Consider the following 17,307-nt stretch of genomic DNA (forward strand, 5'->3'; position numbering starts at 1 on the left):
GGGTCTCTTGGGAGACTTGTCCAGAGGTGGGGAGAGGAGACTGCTAGGGAGAGAGAGGGGGCCCCAGGCCTGCCCCTGGGGCACCAGAACAAAGAAAAGGCCCTTCTGCCCCTCCCCTGTCCTCCTGCCTCCGGGGGCACAGAGCATCTTTGGCCTCATCCCTGGTCCCCAACTATGAGGGACAGCCAGCTCCCACCCAGACACCCCGACTTGGGGCGGTGGGAAAGAAGTGACTGGCCCTGCAGCCCTCTGCTCTGGCTCTGGGCCTTGCTGCGGTCCGATATGGCCGTGAACAGATGGGCGACCTCGGTGGTGCCCGCCCGTTCCGGAGCGACGGCAGGTATTTTCCTGGGTCGCTATTTCCCGGAGGCCACTGGCGAGGCTGGCTGCCAGAGGCCTTGAGTTCCGCGGGTAGAGGCCTGGGCGCCTGGGGAGGAGCCCCGCAGGGCTCGCTGCCCCTCCTCGCAGGGATCTGCCAAGCTGCCACCGCGTGGGAGGAGGGGGCCTTGGGTGGAGGCGGGAGGGGGTGGAGCTCGCCGGACTTCCCCTCTGCTCCTCCCCGCCTGGGCAGGAGAGCAGCGTCTCCCGCTTTACTGAACTCCAGGTCGCCAGTGCCCAGGGCCCGTCCAGGACTTTCCCAGCGCTGGCGTCCGGGGAGCTGTCCACATGCGCTCAGGCGCTCCAGCCCTTGATGTGGGTTAAAACTCCACTTCACAACCCCCATTGATATGAGATATGGATTTGACATCTGTTTGCCAGAGTGTTTTGCACTTAGCCTAACACCCACTATTAAGTGACAAAATTGTGGCAGCCTGTCAAAGCCAGATGACTGGCAGCTGCTGGCTTACAAAACCATTCAAATATTTGCAGGTTTTGAAGCTTTATGCAGTGTTGTACCCAATCTTTCAGTGATTTAACATGTAAAATATAAGTCAAAGTTTTAAATCTGTATTCCAAAATGTTTCCATTTTCCTCCAAAAGGAAAAAGCATTCAGGGCTTCTGCTGGAATCAGGCCAATTTCAATCTCCCTCCTTTCCCACCACCACCGAGATTCCTGCGCAAACCCGGTTTTTAAAAAATGTTTGGTTTTTTAAAAACCAAACTCTCTCCTATTGTGACCGACATCTCGGAAGACAGAACTAAATTGCCTTAAACTCCAAGGGAATACAGTTTCTCAAAAGTAGACTGCAAGAATAATAAGAATCCCCAAGTAAAGCAGGGCTTCATTTTGTATTTGACAGTTGCACCAACGTGCCTTTCTGGGGTAAAGGCTCCTAGGTAACATCTGAGCCCTTTGGTTATTTCTAGAACACAAACTCCTCTCCCCACACCTCTAAATAGCTTGGTCCAATTAAGAAATAATTTGCAAATGGCAGAGTATTTCTCTAGATTAAGGTCCATTGAGTAAAGTCATGTGGGGTTTTATCTCCACAATTAGAGCCGGACAGACAAGGACCTCAGGAAAACTGCAGCTGTGAGCAATGGGGGAAAAAATTGTCCGAGATAAATAGATTAATAAACCTGCCTTAAACCCTGCAAGATCGGTGGACTGACAGCCACTTAAATGTTCAAATGTGCTGTGCTTGCAGACTTGTTAAAATGTTAGTAAATACCCTTTCTTCTGGTGGGAGGGGGTCGTAAGTCCTTTTGGGAAAATGGGGGGCGGTGATCATTTTCAGGCAGTTGCTTTGCTTGTGAGACGTTTCCAAAGAGGATCAAAGGGTGCCAGAGGCAATTCTAGAGAGAGAGGAGAGAAACTGGAGAGGCGGCTCCAGCCAGGGGCCCTTCCCAGAAGGCTTCCTCCTCTGGTTCCGAGGGGTGGGCGTCCAGGGCCTCCACCAGCAGCGGCAGGCCAGGCGCAGGAGGGCGGGCGCTCTGGAGGCCCCATCGGCCGTGCGCTCCTGGAAGGCGGCCTGCGACCGCAGCCACTTCCTACCTGGAGAGTTCAGTGTCCGCAGCAGTAAGCCTCGGGCACAGGCTCTGCTCCGGCAGCTGCCGAGTTGTTCGGCAGAGGGTTGAGAGAGTTAGAAGCCCGTAGCAGAGCAAAACGAAACAAAAATAAACTACGAGTGAGGCCAAGGCGCCCCTTGGGCGAGAGAGCAAAGCTGAAGCTCGGTCCCCCCGCAGCGAGGGCTCGGCGGGAAGCGGGGGGCGGCGGCCAGACCCCGGGAGCCGGCGCAAGCGACTTGGGATTGCTGGTGCGGGCGGACACCCTCCGCCCAGAGGTCGGAAAGAGACCTGGGGAGCAGTTCCAGGCAGAAATCGGTAGCCTGTGACATCTAGTTTATTGGGGGGCGGGGTGCCGGAGAGAAGGGGGCTTTTTCTGGCCGGGACAGCTTTATCGGGCCCGGTCTCTGGGGCCGGGCCGGGCCGGGCCGGGGCTGGGGGTGGGGGCGACGACCGATCCGCGGAGCGAAGGGGGGCGCGGGGCGCGGGGCGCGGGCTGGGGCGCGGCGCCGGGAGCACGGCGACTCGGCTCCACCTCCCCGCTCCAAACGGCGCCGCAGCTGCTCGCGAGCCAACTGCTCGGTTCTATTCACTGTCGAGCAGGAACAAAAAAGTGGCTATTTATTAGAATGCTTGTTTGGTATTGTTCGGCGCCGCACAAAAGGCGTTTCATTATGTGGAGGGGTCCCCCTTTTTCCAGAGGGAAACAATAACTGGAAACTGTCTTTAAAAGTCTTTTCCATCAGAAATAAATTTCATTTTCTCGTCTCCCTCGCCGGCAGCGTGCGTGTCCGGGAGGGCGCGCGAGGCGAGCAGCGGCGTGTGCGTGTGCAGCGAGTGTGCGAGCGGGCTGCGCGTGAGTGTGCGCGTGTGTGTGCGTGCGCGTGGCGCCCGCGCCCGCCGTGCGGCGCCGCCGGAGCCGGCCGGGCTGGGGTCCCCGGGCAGCGGCGCGCGGCGCCGGGGAGGCAAACCGGGGCCGAGCGCCCGGGCGCCGCCGAGGCAGACCGGCTCCCGGGACCCGCTGGAGCCGGCGAAGGAACTAACTGTAAGTGTGTCTCCAACTTGCGCGGGGTCTTCCGCCAGCCCCGAGCCGAGGAAGGGGGCGGGAGGGGCCCCGGGCGGGGGCGAGGGTCCCTAAGCGACCTTGGCGGGGGAGGGGGGAGGGAAGGGCGTCCCCGAAGCTCCCGCCCCGGCTGAGAACAGGTGGGGAGCTGCGCTGGCCGCCGCGGGAGGGCTGGGCCCGCGCGCCGGCCGCATCTGTCAGGCTCTTGTCTGTGCGCTCACTCCTTCCTCCTCGGCTTTCCGGATTGGCCGCCGCCCAAGGGACCGAGACTCTTTCAGTCGGGTCGCCCTTTGGGGGCAGAGGGGGAGGTCGACCCAGTCGGTTTTGGGGGGGGAGGGGGGGTTCGCGTCCTCAGGCTCCGCTTTCCCTCCTGCCCGCGCGCCCCCGCCCGCCGAGGCCCAGGCTCCCGGCTCCGGCTCTCGGCCGTGCGCTCCTGCAGCGCCGAGAACGAAAGCCGTGGGTCGAAATCGCCCTTTAAAAATGAACGTGTTGAGCGTCTGCCATTTAGTGAGAAGTGTTTGGGGCAAAGAATCAATTTAGCTTTGACTGACCGACGGTCTTGACTGTGTTAATACTGCCGCACGCACGAGCACTCCAAATCCATGAGCAGGGACCCCTGGACGCGCGGCGAGCGCCCCTGGACCCGGCGCCTGGCCTGCAGCCCCGCGCGCGGCCGATGCCGCGGTCCAGCGAGCTAGAGCAGCGCGCCCCAATACGGGCTTTGGGGTGCCCTAAAGCCACGCGTGTTGGGCGGGCCGCCCTAGACCGCAGGGATCCCTCTCCGCGCGGGCGCCCACCCCCTTCGCTCGCAGTCCCTCCTCCAGCGAAATCGGCTTCCCCGCTCCGCGCGCGGCGGCCTCGGTCCTCCGTGCGCGCAGCCGGGAGTCTCCACTCGCGCGCGGGCCGCCCTCCTCCGCCTCCTATTCCCCTGCTTTAGCTGCCCGCTGAGAAGAAAGGTGGCAAGGCGGCGAAGTTTCAAAGGTGAAATGGATTTTTGACGGTGGCTGGTGCTGGAAACCCGTGGCCGGGAGGGGCCGGTGCGGCCGCCATCGACCGGGGATAGGATGGGGCTGGCTGCCTCTCCAGGCAAGAAACGGGTGTTTGAACATGATAGCGGCCGCCGGTCAATTAACCCATTAAAAGCGCGCTTTGCCGCATCGATTTCCCGGAGCGCTGGGCCCGGCGCTCTGGACACCCCTCTGTGAAGGCGGGCGCGGGGGCTGCACGGCACCCGGCGGGCACAGAGACCTCCAGCCCCGAGGCAGCGCCGCCCAGGCGGCCAGGCGGGGGTCTCTGCCCTACGCTGAGGTCAAGGAGGGAGGGGTTCTATCCTCGGCTCCGGCCTGACGGGCGGTTTCGCCGAGGCAGAGGGGAGACGCCCCGCGCCGGCCAGTGTCCCCCGACTCGCCCAACTGTGGCTGGGAACCAGAGGCTGAGCCGGCGCCCGGGGCCGAGGGAAACGGCGCCCAGCCCACCTCCCTGCGGCGCTCCTAGGCTTCCTCCCCCCGCGCCTCTCATCGACGGGGCGCCGCGGGCCCGGCGGCTGGCCTGAGCACTGTGAGGGGCGGGGGGAACGCCACACTTGCTTCTTGAGGACGGCAGCAAACCCCCAGGCGGCCTTGAATTCGGGTCCCCGTTGTCACCGACGAGGCTAAGGCAGACGGCCGAGCCGGGCGCGGGAGGCAGCAGCTGGAGGGAGCGGGCAGGACTGGGACCTGGAGGGGCGTCTCTCCGAGGAACCTGCGGCTGCTAAGACTTGGGGGACCCGGTCTCCCCCGCACAAGTAGAAGGAGGCCTCGGGGACGCTGCCGGCTGTGCCCCAAGTGCGGCCTCTCTGCTCAGCCCCGGGGAAAGGCTGGTGGTGAGGAGGATCTCCTTCCGGAGAGAATGAGCCTGTATTGTGAGTGTCCGACACCCTGCAGATGAAACCTGAGAAAATGCCAAGTTCCCACCCGGAAACCTGAGCACCCCTCCCCTGCCGCTTGAGGGGGGCCTTGGTCCTTTTGGAGCCACTCGGAGCCCCCAGGTTCCAGTCCAGGAGCAGTCGGCCCAGAAGGGGAGAGGTGCCCACCCCACTAGCCCGCTTCCTAGAAAACCCCCTGTGTTCACGCGCTCTTTCCTCACTCAGATCTGGGGTTCAGATACGTAGCCCTGAAACTAATAGGGTGCTTGCTCGGTCTCCCTCTCCATCTGTTTCTTCCTTTCTCTCCTCTCTCTCATGCCAAATCTCTCTCCATCTTACTTTCATGCTGCCTAATCCCGAAGGTGGGTAGTGTCCTGAGTGGGGGGAGGTCCCTGGAGACCTTCCCCATCTGCCCTGCCTCCCCCCACAAATACCTAAAAAAGAATAATGCAGGTGTGTCCTCCACGAAGACCCATGCCCCAGACGTCGACCAGGCGTCCACCCGTGGGAGGGAGACCTGGTCCCCCTTGCAGGGTGGCTGGCTCTGTGTGTGGGGGGTGGGGGTAAGGAAATTGCCCTGAATGTGCGGGGGGGGGGGGGGGCGGTTTTCAGTTGGAGCACAGGGCCCAGCGCTGCCTTCCCCCAACCCCGCTGCCTGAAGACTCTGATGGACCCACTTCTCTGTTTGCTGTTTTCTGAAGTAAGCAACTGAAAGGGCTTGAAATTGTGTCAAAGTGATGTTTTAATCTCATTGAAAAGTGTATTAAAGGACAAGATGTAATTTATGTGAGACGCTGCGATGAAAGGAGAGATTGGAGTGGATGGGCCTTTCACTCCGCTGAACTCCGTGTCATGTTTATATTGAAGCCCGTGTAGCTAATCTAATTTGCAATAACAGGGCCGGCCTGAACCAAGAAGCATCTCTGATTTCACTTTATTTCTTTTCATATAGAAATTCCTTATGACTGTCTCCTTCTGTGAGTGACGCCTTCTCTATTTGGGGGCTAATGAGGGAGAATGAGGCAAGGCTGTGTCTACTCATAACCCGGCCTCTTGCCTGCGCACCCCTGGTCCCTGGCCGGCCTGGACTTGACCGGGGGCTGCATGGCCCAGAAACACTATTTTTGATCTCTTCAGAATGAACCGGAGGGCAACCTCCCAGATCAAACCCTGTGCCACAACCCCCCCCACCCTGGGCGCTTGGATGGCGCGCCTCGGTTGAACAGCACATGCTGGATCAGTTTCTGCCAAGGATTTTAGCTTTAGAAGTTAGCTTAAAAAGCAGATGGTACTGTATTCTCAGGCCTTTGTTTCTGCAGATTTTAATGGGAAACACTTAGGAAGCTCCCCTCATTCAGCAAAGTTTCATCTTTGCTGAGTCTTTCCAGGAGCTTCGAGAGGAACCAAGCACACCCCCTGTTCAGACGCCAGCCTTGTATTCTTATTACCACACGAACACAAGCATTCTTTACCAATAAAAAACTACACGCGCCAGAAAATTACAAGTTCTGTACAACGTAAAAAGGTGTATTCAAACTGTTAATTACCGAGGGTTGTATAAATGAAACTTTCGCAGTGACCCATTTAATTTTGTGGTAATTACTGACAAAATAAGACAAGGATGAATCACAATACAGTATATTTATCTTGAAGGAGGACATCACACTGGTGCAGTTAAGCCAAGGAGTAAGAAAAAGCTAGGGCTGGGGGGTCGCAGAAATAGACAAAGTACATTAAAATCACACCCTGAAACCATCTGGGTTCAAACTGCGGAAGGCGAGGCTCAGGTGGCTTGCTAAAACGTCCATCCAGATTTTAGAGGCTCCCGAACCCTCTGTTCCGGCATCGTCGAGTCAGTCCTGCGGATTCGCCGCCTTGAGCACAACTTCTGCAGACCCTGGAAATCTGGGCGGCAAAAGGAGGGCTCTGCCTACCCTGCGTCAGCTCTCAGCTGACTCTGCCCCGGGACGGAGAGGCTGGACAGCCGGCGGAGCGGCATTCCCGGGGACCCCGAAACCGCGCTGAGCCCTGGCCCGGGAGGGCCGGGCGGGATGCGGCGGGGGTTGGGGACTTCCCCTCGCCCAGTCTGCTTCCTGCAGGCGAGTCCACAGGCTTGCTCCTTCCCGCTCCATCTCGGGGCTTCAGGGACGGTCGAGGAAGGGACGGTGGCCTAGCTTGGGCATCTTCTCTGCCGCCCCGGGTTCGGGCAGCGGCTTAGCGAGGCCTTTCGGGCACTAGTTGGGGTCCCTTCTCCAACCGCTTTCCCGCCCAGCCCTGCATCATCGGTGGGGACAGAGAATGCGGGCCGCCCACCGGCGCCTGGCCCTGCGCCCTCTCACCCCACCTGCAGCCCCAGGGACCGGCGACTGGCTGCCCCGGGCAAGCGGCCCTGCGCCCCGCCGTCGCGGGTAGGGCTGGCAGCCCGCGAGGCCCCTGCCTTCAAAGTCCACCCAATGGAACTGCGCGCTAAAGGCGCGCGCCGCCCAGCCTTCAACCCAATTGCTTTGGGCCGATGGACACCCTTGAAGAGACCCCAGCGACCGGGCGGACGGGGCAGGAGACAGGCCTGGTTGAGATTTTCCTCGGGAAGTTTCCCGCAAAAGGAGGGCCGGGCGCCGGAGCGGCAGGAGGAGGCGCGCTGGCGGCGAGGCCTGGGCGCCGGCGCCCCGCGGCCGCCCGCCCTCCAGGGCGCCCGCAGCTCCCCGGCGGAGGGCGCGAGGCTCCCCTCGGGTCGCAGTGCTTTCCTCTCTTGCCTTCTCTTGTTCATTCATAAACCTGGTGGCTACAGACGCGGCTTGAATATTGACGGCTCTCCCCCAACTGCTCCGCCGTTAACCCAATTACAGAATTCATCAAGAACTGTGTGAATTATCTCTTTCCATACAGTATCAGCATTAGCCTAATTAAAAGCTATAATGTCTGATATAATGATTAAATCGTTAGCTCTGCTGTAGGGAAGCAATATTTTGTTTTCCCTTCAATTAGAAGCTGATTGAGGTTTTCAGAGCAGGTCAGCTGTGAAATTTGAATTATATGTGTGAGTACTGCTCACAGGGTGAGCCCCTACTCGAAAGCTCCCAGAGATTCTCCAAACGCTTTCACCCAGAGCGCTGGAGGCACAAACAACCGCGCGCGCGCTCACACGCAGGGCGGTTTGGTCGTCGCCGGGAATTCACGCACCTCCACGCCGATGCTGGAGAGTGCTGCTCGACTTCGAGGGGTTGGGCTTCACTTCCTTTCTCCAGCAGACGCTCCTGGAACAGCACCCCCAAACCTCACTCTTCTCGTTGACAGACAGGAAGAGGGCCTTGCCGGCGGCGGGCCGCGGCCAGGCCTCCTACTCTGTAAGGACCGAAGCCACTTGAAGCTCCGACTTGGCAGCGGTTCTCTTTCCCTCTGCTTCCTCTCTTCCCGCTTTTCCACGACTTTTACTTTCCCCTTTAAGACAAAAACTCGCCACCATCAAGAAAAAACTTTTCTGTTACTTTGGCCCTTGGCTTTGGTAACAGTGGGACCAAGCCTGGTCACGACGCAGAGTGGGTACGCGAGCGCCCCGGGACCAGGAGAGACGAGCGCCCCCAAGGCCCCCAGCTCGTCACCCGCGCTCAAAGCCCCGAGTGCGCGCGCCGAGCCCTGGGACCCGCTGCTGGCTGGAGAGCGCCGGCCAGAGGCCCCCGAGCTCCGCCCGGGCGGCGAGGGCGGTGGCGGCCAGCAGACGGCGACCGCGGCCCGCGCGGCGGCTGGGTACAGGCTGACGCGCGCGGGGCCGGCGTCGGGGTCCGGGCGCGCACCCGGCGGCTCCCCCCGCCTCCCCGCGAGGTCCCCTCCTGCCCGCCCAGCGCCGCGGTCCCCTCCCACACGCGCGGGCCTCCGCCTCCTCTCCGTCTGCGCCTCCTGTTGGCCGAGATGACCTCGGAGGCCTTTCAATGGAATTGTCTTCTCTTCCCTTTTCCCTCCGGCGCTTTCTTTCCGGCTGCTCTTCCTCTCTCTTCTCAGATTACTTTCTTTCCGAAAAGTCCTGCCAAGGAATTGGCAGCTCCGTCGTGATTTGCTTGTTAAAACCTTGGTCTGGGTCGTCGGGCTGCGCCCTGGGAGGTCTGTGGAGGCGCTTACCCGCGGCCTCGGTCTCGGGGCCTCCGGAAGTGGCTGGGCTGAGTTAGGCAAGGCCGCAGGCCGAGGTCTGGGCACCGCCTCCGGAGAGTGTCAGCAGGACGGGCCGTCTGCGCCAAGGCCTCGGGAGACCTGGGAGAACATTCGTCTTCTTCGCGTTCCCAGAGGGCCCTTTGATTGTCCTCGGAAACTCCTAACCTGTCCATCTCTGCTCCTTGGAGCTTGAGACTGGCGCTCGAGCAGATCATCTCTGTGTACCTGAGAGCAGGCTTTCATTGCCAGGCTGCTGGGGCCGGGCTGCTGTCCAGCCTTCTCCTGAGCGCAGCCTCAGCAAGGGGAAAGAGCCAACGCCAAGTCCGAGTCACTCCGAACACGCAGCGTGAGCTCCGGGTGTTAAAGTCCAGAACTCAAGTTACTGGAGAGTCAAGGGCTCCTGTATAACCGCCTAAACACAGGACTTGAATATATATGCGTATATTCTTTGGGCACACACCTGTATGTATATTGATGCGTATATTCTTCGGTATATACATGCCATGTACAGGTATGAACATGTTCTCTGTGCACCCGTGTGTACATGAATGCATACACGTATATGTCCCGTGTGTATACATGTATTCTGTGTGCACACACATGTACACATATGCATATCCTGTGTATGCATACGTGTATACATATGCATATAGTGTGTGCACATGTATATAGACATGTGCATATATTGTGTATACATGTTTATACACAGGCGTGTGTTATCTGTGTGCACTTGTGTGTACACATATGCACAGGTGTGTGTATATAATTTCCTCTAATGATGGCTTGGATCTGAATTCTCTTTGAGGATTGTCCCCAAAAGTTAAATAAAAGGACAGAAAGCATCTTTACTCATCCACATTTCTAAGCTGATCTTCTCTTTGGCGCTCTGAACAAACAGGCATAAAGAAGTTTCCGAGTTGCCAAGAGAGCAAATGTGGCCGATCAACAGTGAACGAATCCATCGCTGGGGGTCTGGGCTCTGATGTTACTTGGAACCAGTGTAGTCTGTCTTCATATTCTGCAATGCCTGGCCTTGGAGAGGGTCCCTGCCAACCTGGTGGGGGTCAGGCGCGAGGAACATAGACTCAGGGAGAGGAGGTGTTTTCCCAACTGTTTTGGACCATTCTGGCTTCTTCAGGAGTGACAGGGAGCGAAGGTCACAAGGGGGAAGACACTGAGGCCGGGAGAAGCCGTCACTGGCAGGGATTCATGTGAAGCTCCTCAGCCTCCATGCCAGGGAGGAAGGCACTGGGAGTTCTGGCAAGCAGTGCCCTGCCACTGCCTAATTGGCACAGGCGGCGGCTGTCAGTCATCCATCACTTGGCAACAAGTTACACCTGCAGCTTGAGTTTAATGTTTGTGCAAGTGGGCACCCACAGCGCTTGCACCAGCTTGGGCCCAGGGACCACCTCATCACTGAAAAGGGCTTATGGAGAGCGCCCGGGATGCTGAGCACCAGCGTGCTCTAACAGAGGGCTAAACCATTTACCCCCTATTCAGATGCTCTGGAAAACAAGGGTAACTTTGTATTTGGAAACAATTTTCAAGACTGTGGTGGAAAGAAATCAGACCATTTCCGAGTCAGCTATCCAAGTTCCCCAAAGCATAAAGCATTCCTGCAATGCACACTGGAGTGCAGAGTGTTTATAAAATAAATTGCTCCATTGATACGGAAAAATAAGGTGCCAAGCCTGATTCACACAAAGCGTTTTCAGGGGGGTCTTAGGCTATTTAGTTTAAAATTTAAATTGAAAAGCATAGGAAAGAAATCTTTCAATTGCTAAGTAGATAGTATAGTTTATAATTTGTAAACCATTTCCTTTATTTCAGTCTTGCTGACTTTCCATAACACACTGGATCACACTGCACACCCATTGCCTCCTAAGTTATCAAAGGAGAAACAGATCTATAGCATTCTTCAGGAATATTCCTGTTCTTTTTTTGTTCATTCACAATGCAAGTGGTATTTGCAGGTAGTGCATGAAACGAATCAAAAGGTTTAACAAACTCGATTGGTGAAATAAGAAGGCAATTGAAAACCAAGTTTATAACCTAGATATTTAGTGAAAAATAAATATGAAATGACGTTTCCTTTATAATATAATTATATATTATTTGATGAGTTCACTATTAAATGCTGAATGGCCTGAAATGAAAGCAGTTAAATCGGCAGAGGCCAATTTCCTCTTGCACTGCACACTGCAACAATCCTGAAATAATAATAATAATAAAAAGCAACAGTAATAATCACAGCAATTGAGAGGAAAGAAAGCATTATTCCTGTACCCGGGACAAGCAACAGGGTCAGGAAATTCACAAGCTCAGAATTTTTTAAGGGGTGGGGGAAGAGGCGTCGTGTGTTCGCTGCCCGACGTATGGAACAGCCTTCTTAACTCGTCTTGTAACGATCATCATCGGCTTATTTTCGTCACAAGATGGTCAGTTGGGCGCTTTGGTTGGGCACCACTTTACCCACCAGCCACCTCCTAAGCACCACCCTCAGCAGCGCACAGAGACGCCCCCGTTCCTCCCCGAGGACTCTAGGAATTTTCCGCAAGCCTTTAGGCCATTTTCAGACCCTTGGGGTTGTACCCACAGCGTGAGCGCACTGGTGTTTGAGAACGGGCCTGTGCTTCCCGGTACTGAGAACACTTCAGGGTTCAACAATTACACCCGCAGGTCTGTGCCTTCTTCGTTCCAGGAAACAGACGTCTGGTTTGCATAAAGCAGGAAAAGGGCATCCGCCTCCTAGTCCCGAGGCCCCACCTTTCCAATTCGGGTTCAGGTGCCCCCCGCCCTCCGTTTACGAAGTTATCGCAGTTCTCAAGCAAACGGCTCCAGAAGAGCGTGGGCTAGATCCTTCGTTAGCGATTTCAACCAACTTTTTCAACTGTCGTTGAGCCACTAGGTTCCAGATAGATCCTGTTGGTTTCAACCTTCCTAGAAAGGCCGTTTCAGGAGGAAGCCACACGGAGAAGAGCACGTGATGCCGACCCCTAGACTCATTACCCCCCACCCCACCCCGTCCAAAATAAGACTTCAGGGCTGATGCTAAGAGCAGCCGTGGAGCGGGGCCCGGCGCAGACGCTCGCGCGTCTCGGGATCTTCGTGGCCTGGACCGCGGAGGCCTTCCCTACGGGAAGGGGCTGAGAACTTCAGCCCGCCGGCGGCGAAGCGTGCGCCTTGGGAGGGGGACGGAGCGGTCCAGGCCTCGCGGGCGCGCCCGCGGGGCGGGGGAAGGGGGGGGGGTGTTCCAGCTCCGTGCCTCGGCAGGTCTCCCCTGCTCCCGAGGGCGCGCCCAGCCTTCTGGCCCCGGGGCTGAGCAGGGGGCGAGCATCCCGCCCCGGCCTCCAACTTCCCCCTTCCCAGCAGGCGCGGAGTCGGCTGGCGGGGGAGCAGAGGGGCCGCCTCTCCTCGGAGCTCTTTTAAACGTGGCTCGGGGCTGCCGGCCCCCGCCCCTCGCCCCGCAGGAATCGTTCTTCATCTTCGCTTTTAAACCCGCTCGTTAATCGTTCGGAGCGCGCGGGCGGGGAGAGGCGAGGAGGGCGAGCTCCGGGTTCGCCGCCGCCGCCGCCGCCGCGCGCGCTCGGGAAGCGGCGTGGCGTGGACCCCCTCCCGGCCGCCTCCCTCCTCCCTCTTCCCTCCTCCCCTGCTCCGCCGCCTCCCTCCGCTCCTCCCGCTCCGCCGCCCGCGCCCGGCGCCCCTACCCCCCCTCCCCACGTCACTCGCCAGCGCGCCATGCAAATCGCCGCCGCCGCCGGCTCCCATTGGCCGCGGCGCGCTCATTTAATGGCAGCCCGGGCCCGGCGTATGGCTGCTGGGCCCCGCGCGCCGCCGGCCCCGCGTGCGCCTCCGCTCCGAGCGCACGGCCCCGGGCAGGCAGCAGGCAGCGCGTCCCGGACTCGGCCGCCCCGCTCTCAGGCCCTCTCGGCGCGCCTGCGCTCCCTGCGCGGCCCCCGGCCCCCCGCCCCGGCTGCACCGTGATCGCCCCCCGCCCCCGCGCCCCCTCCCGCTCCCCTCGGCGACTCGCTCCCCCCGGGCACCTGGGACCGGCACATGCCCAGCGCACGCGGCGCGCCGCCCTGCTAGAAGTTGCAGCCCCGGAGCTGGAGGCCGCGGAGGACCGAGCGCAGGAGGAAGGAGCTGCGCGGCGGCGGCGGCGGCGAGCCCCGAGCCGGGCCCCGCGCACCGCTGCGCCCCGGAAAGTGGAGCTGCGACTTGGCCGCGCCTGCAGCTGTGGGCACCGCGCCGCCGAGGGCGACCCGGCTGCGGCGACGGCGACCCGGCCCTCGGCCTCTTCGGCAAGTGGTTGGCGCTTCAGAGAAACTTTCCAGCCGTGAGCCGGACCGGCGCTAAGTGCGTGTGTCGCTGCCTCTTTCGCGCCGTTGTCGCCTCCACCTCTCCGCACTCTTCTCTCCGCCAGGACCTCGCGCCCCCGCCCGCGCCTCGCTCCGTCTGAGCCCCTCTCCATCCCCTCCCCGGCCGTCTATGCGCCCGGCCCTCTCCGCGCGGCGCCGGTGAACCCGCGAGCCGCCCCGATGTACAGCATGATGATGGAGACCGACCTGCATTCGCCCGGCGGCGCCCAGGCGCCCACGAACCTGTCGGGCCCGGCCGGGGCGGGCGGGGGCGGCGGCGGCGGCGGCGGCGGCGGGGGCTCCAAGGCCAACCAGGACCGGGTCAAGCGGCCCATGAATGCCTTCATGGTGTGGTCCCGCGGTCAGCGGCGCAAGATGGCCCAGGAGAACCCCAAGATGCACAACTCGGAGATCAGCAAGCGCCTGGGCGCCGAGTGGAAGGTCATGTCCGAGGCCGAGAAGCGGCCGTTCATCGACGAGGCCAAGCGGCTGCGCGCGCTGCACATGAAGGAGCACCCGGATTACAAGTACCGGCCGCGGCGCAAGACCAAGACGCTGCTCAAGAAGGACAAGTACTCGCTGGCCGGCGGGCTGCTGGCGGCCGGCGCGGGCGGCGGCGCGGCCGTGGCCGTGGGCGTGGGCGCGGCGGCCGTGGGCCAGCGGCTTGAGAGCCCCGGAGGCGCGGCGGGCGGCGGCTACGCGCACGTCAACGGCTGGGCCAACGGCGCCTACCCCGGCTCGGTGGCGGCGGCGGCGGCCGCCGCGGCCATGATGCAGGAGGCGCAGCTGGCCTACGGGCAGCACCCGGGCGCGGGCGGCGCGCACCCGCACGCGCACCCCGCGCACCCGCACGCGCACCACCCGCACGCACACCCGCACAACCCGCAGCCCATGCACCGCTACGACATGGGCGCGCTGCAGTACAGCCCGATCTCCAACTCGCAGGGCTACATGAGCGCCTCGCCCTCGGGCTACGGCGGCCTCCCCTACGGCGCCGCGGGCGGCGCGCACCAGAACTCAGCCGTGGCGGCCGCGGCGGCCGCGGCGGCCGCGTCGTCGGGCGCCCTGGGCGCGCTGGGCTCGCTCGTCAAGTCGGAGCCGAGCGGCAGCCCGCCGGCCGCGGCGCACTCGCGCGCGCCGTGCCCCGGGGACCTGCGCGAGATGATTAGCATGTACTTGCCGGCCGGCGAGGGCGGCGACCCGGCGGCGGCGCAGAGCCGGCTGCACTCGCTGCCGCCGCACTACCAGGGCGCGGGCGCGGGCGCCAACGGCACGGTGCCCCTGACGCACATCTAGGGGCGCGGGCACCCCCGGCCGGCCGGCCTCCGCGCAGGCCTGTCCACGCTCCCCCGGAAAGGAAGACGCTGGCGCCGCATGCCCGGCGCCGCCCGGCCCCCCGACCGCGAGCTCCCGGGCACCGCTCGGCGGGACGGTTACGCGTCGGAGTCTGAACTCCGGTGTTTTCTTGAGACTTTTTGTACAGTATTTATCATCCATCCGCGGAGGAGGCAGAAAGCGTCTTCTTTGCTCGAGGGGACACAGAGACCGAAGCAAGCACGAGGCGACTCCCAACTTTCCTACCGCACCGCGCGCCCGCTTTCATCCCGCGTCGCCTCTTGACGGCGTCGGGTGCCGGCGGCTCGGGGAGCGGGTCTCATCTGTTAGCTGTGTAGGGAGGCGACGCCAAACACGAGTTTTGGCAGTCGTTACGGCTTTGGGGGGGGGGGGGTCGGTTTGTTAATTTATACAAAGAGACTCCCCCCACCCACCCCTTTCAGGCGGCAGCGTTATTCTGGGTTTTGTAAAACTTTCTGTATCTGAGCATTTTCTTTTTTTTTTTTTTTTGGTTTGTTTTGTATTATTTCATGTAAATGCGCTGTGGAATCTTTATTTGCGGCGTCGCGGTGTGGGGAGGGGGATTCAGGTTATGTACATAGTTTCCTAAAAAGCCTTTCTTCTAAAAACGAAAAAAAGAACCCCCCACCCTAAAAAAAAATTGCATCGAGCTTTGAGTCAATAAATATAAGAGCGAGAAGTCCGTTTTTCCCTATAAATTTGAAACGTGCTGAATTTATAATCATGCTTTATGAGCTCAAGATACAATTAGTTAATCTGACTAAGGAGAAAGAAAAATTATCAGCATGAAATGAAACTGAGGGAAGCAGGGGGAGAGGGCACAGTGTCCTTGGAGTTGCATTAAAGAGGAAGGGCGGGGAGTAAAAATCGATAGATTATTTTGTAGACTTTACACTGTCATCACGGAACGAGAAATAATTGCCAAAAAAAAAAAATAGTTTTATAGTCCGGCCTTGGGTGCCTAGTTTTTAACTGCAGGCAGATGCCGCGGGCTTTGCGATTCCTCCTTTCGAGCCTCTTCCTGCTGGCCTGGGACCTGCGCGCAGTTTGGTCCAAAGGAGGGAGGAGAAAAGACCCCAATGGCGGGACCAGGGCAAGGACAGACGACAAAGACACGGTGGGGGCGCCAGCGGCCCCCATTCCCCTGCAGTTAATGAGACAGCAAGTGAAATTTTCTGAATTTGCCTCAAGGAAACGCACTCTCTAAACCAAAATGTACTGAACCGACTCCCCTCTGTCTGTCCTCAACCCCTCCCTCTGGTATATTTCTCCTTGGAAAAGGACAAAATAGTTTCGTTGGGTTTTCACACACAAAACCGACCACTCCCAGATGCCCCGAGTGAATTGGGATGCAAGCTGTTAACCGATGTGAATGCAAGATGCGGCGTTTATTATTCCTGATGAGATCTGAGGTTGTTTGATGCTTTAATTTTTTTAATTATATTTTTTCTAGGTGTTTATTGGTACATTGCAGTTTTTTCTGGATTTTAAAGTTTTCTGTAAAAGTTTGTCTTCAAGTAATCTGACAGCATTAAATATTGCATTTGAAAGTTATACTGTAGCAAATACGTTTTGACATTAGTCACAGCATAAAGATGAAAATTATATTTTTGAAAAGAACAAAGCCTTCGGTCAGATCAAATACATTGATTTCATCAGCCCCTCATATTTTTCTCAACTTTTTTTTTTTTTTTTTGTCCTGAGATGAGCAGAGACTGTCCACCCAAACGTGGCCCTGTGCTAGCAGGTTGATGAGAACCACGGTCAGCCTGCACAGAGAACAGCTTTAAGTAAAATGCTCACCTGACAACTGATGTGTAATTTTTTTGGAGTCACTTTGATAATTTTGCTTCAACCACTCATTCCTTAAGGTGACTGCAGAAATTTCAAGAGCTACAGCAGTTGCTTCTTTCTAACAAGATAGTAGTCTCCCTCTTTTTTCTCCTCTTTTTTTTTTGCTTTAGCAATTTGATGTGTTTGCATACATAGGGACTGCTGGGCAGAACAGCATCTTAGATAGTGAAACAATCTGAAAATAAATGCCACACACAGTCTGCTCTGGGAGACACTTTGAGAAAGTCTATGATGCTCTGTGGACTCCCCAAGCGGTGGGAGGCGCAGGCCTCATCTGCTCTGAAATGTCCAGAGTTCAGTGGACTTCGCCTGGCATTTTTTTGCATCTCCCTGCAACCTGCTAAGGGGGCAGACATATGGGGCGGTGCTCACATATAAACACATTCGTATCTTTGCTGGACTGTTGGCACAACAATGTTAGTAATGTGGGATACACTGGAAATGTTTCTGACCATAAAAAGTTTAGCCAGGGCTCCTGGCAAAGCTGTCTGTCGTCTCCTGGTAGGTGGACTTACAGCGCGGCATTTTCCCCTGTGGGCCTCATACCAAGTCGGCAGAAACAGTCAATGCCAGGTGGCCCCAAGCCACGCTGTTAAAAACCCCGGATGATCTGAAAACAGGAATTCCTGAAATTCAGCAATTTGTTTTGTTGAACAACGAGGAGAAAAGCAAATAATTCTTT

The 17,307-nt window shown here is 58.6% G+C and overlaps 1 protein-coding gene across 1 annotated transcript; it reads left to right on the forward strand.

Moving 5' to 3' along the window:
- Positions 1-13,595: 13,595 nt before the first annotated feature.
- On the forward strand, positions 13,596-14,711 carry SOX1 (SRY-box transcription factor 1). The gene has a single exon (XM_052649953.1). It carries the CDS (start codon positions 13,596-13,598, stop codon positions 14,709-14,711), a length of 1,116 nt encoding a protein of 371 aa, XP_052505913.1.
- The last annotated feature ends 2,596 nt before the right edge of the window (positions 14,712-17,307 follow it).

This window comes from Budorcas taxicolor, chromosome 12 (assembly GCF_023091745.1).
Source record: "Budorcas taxicolor isolate Tak-1 chromosome 12, Takin1.1, whole genome shotgun sequence".
Classification (NCBI taxonomy): Eukaryota; Metazoa; Chordata; class Mammalia; order Artiodactyla; family Bovidae; genus Budorcas; species Budorcas taxicolor.

Bases quoted from the DNA above. Each gene is read 5' to 3' on its own strand.
- SOX1 (XM_052649953.1), top strand. From the start codon at position 13,596: ATGTACAGCATGATGATGGAGACCGACCTGCATTCGCCCGGCGGCGCC.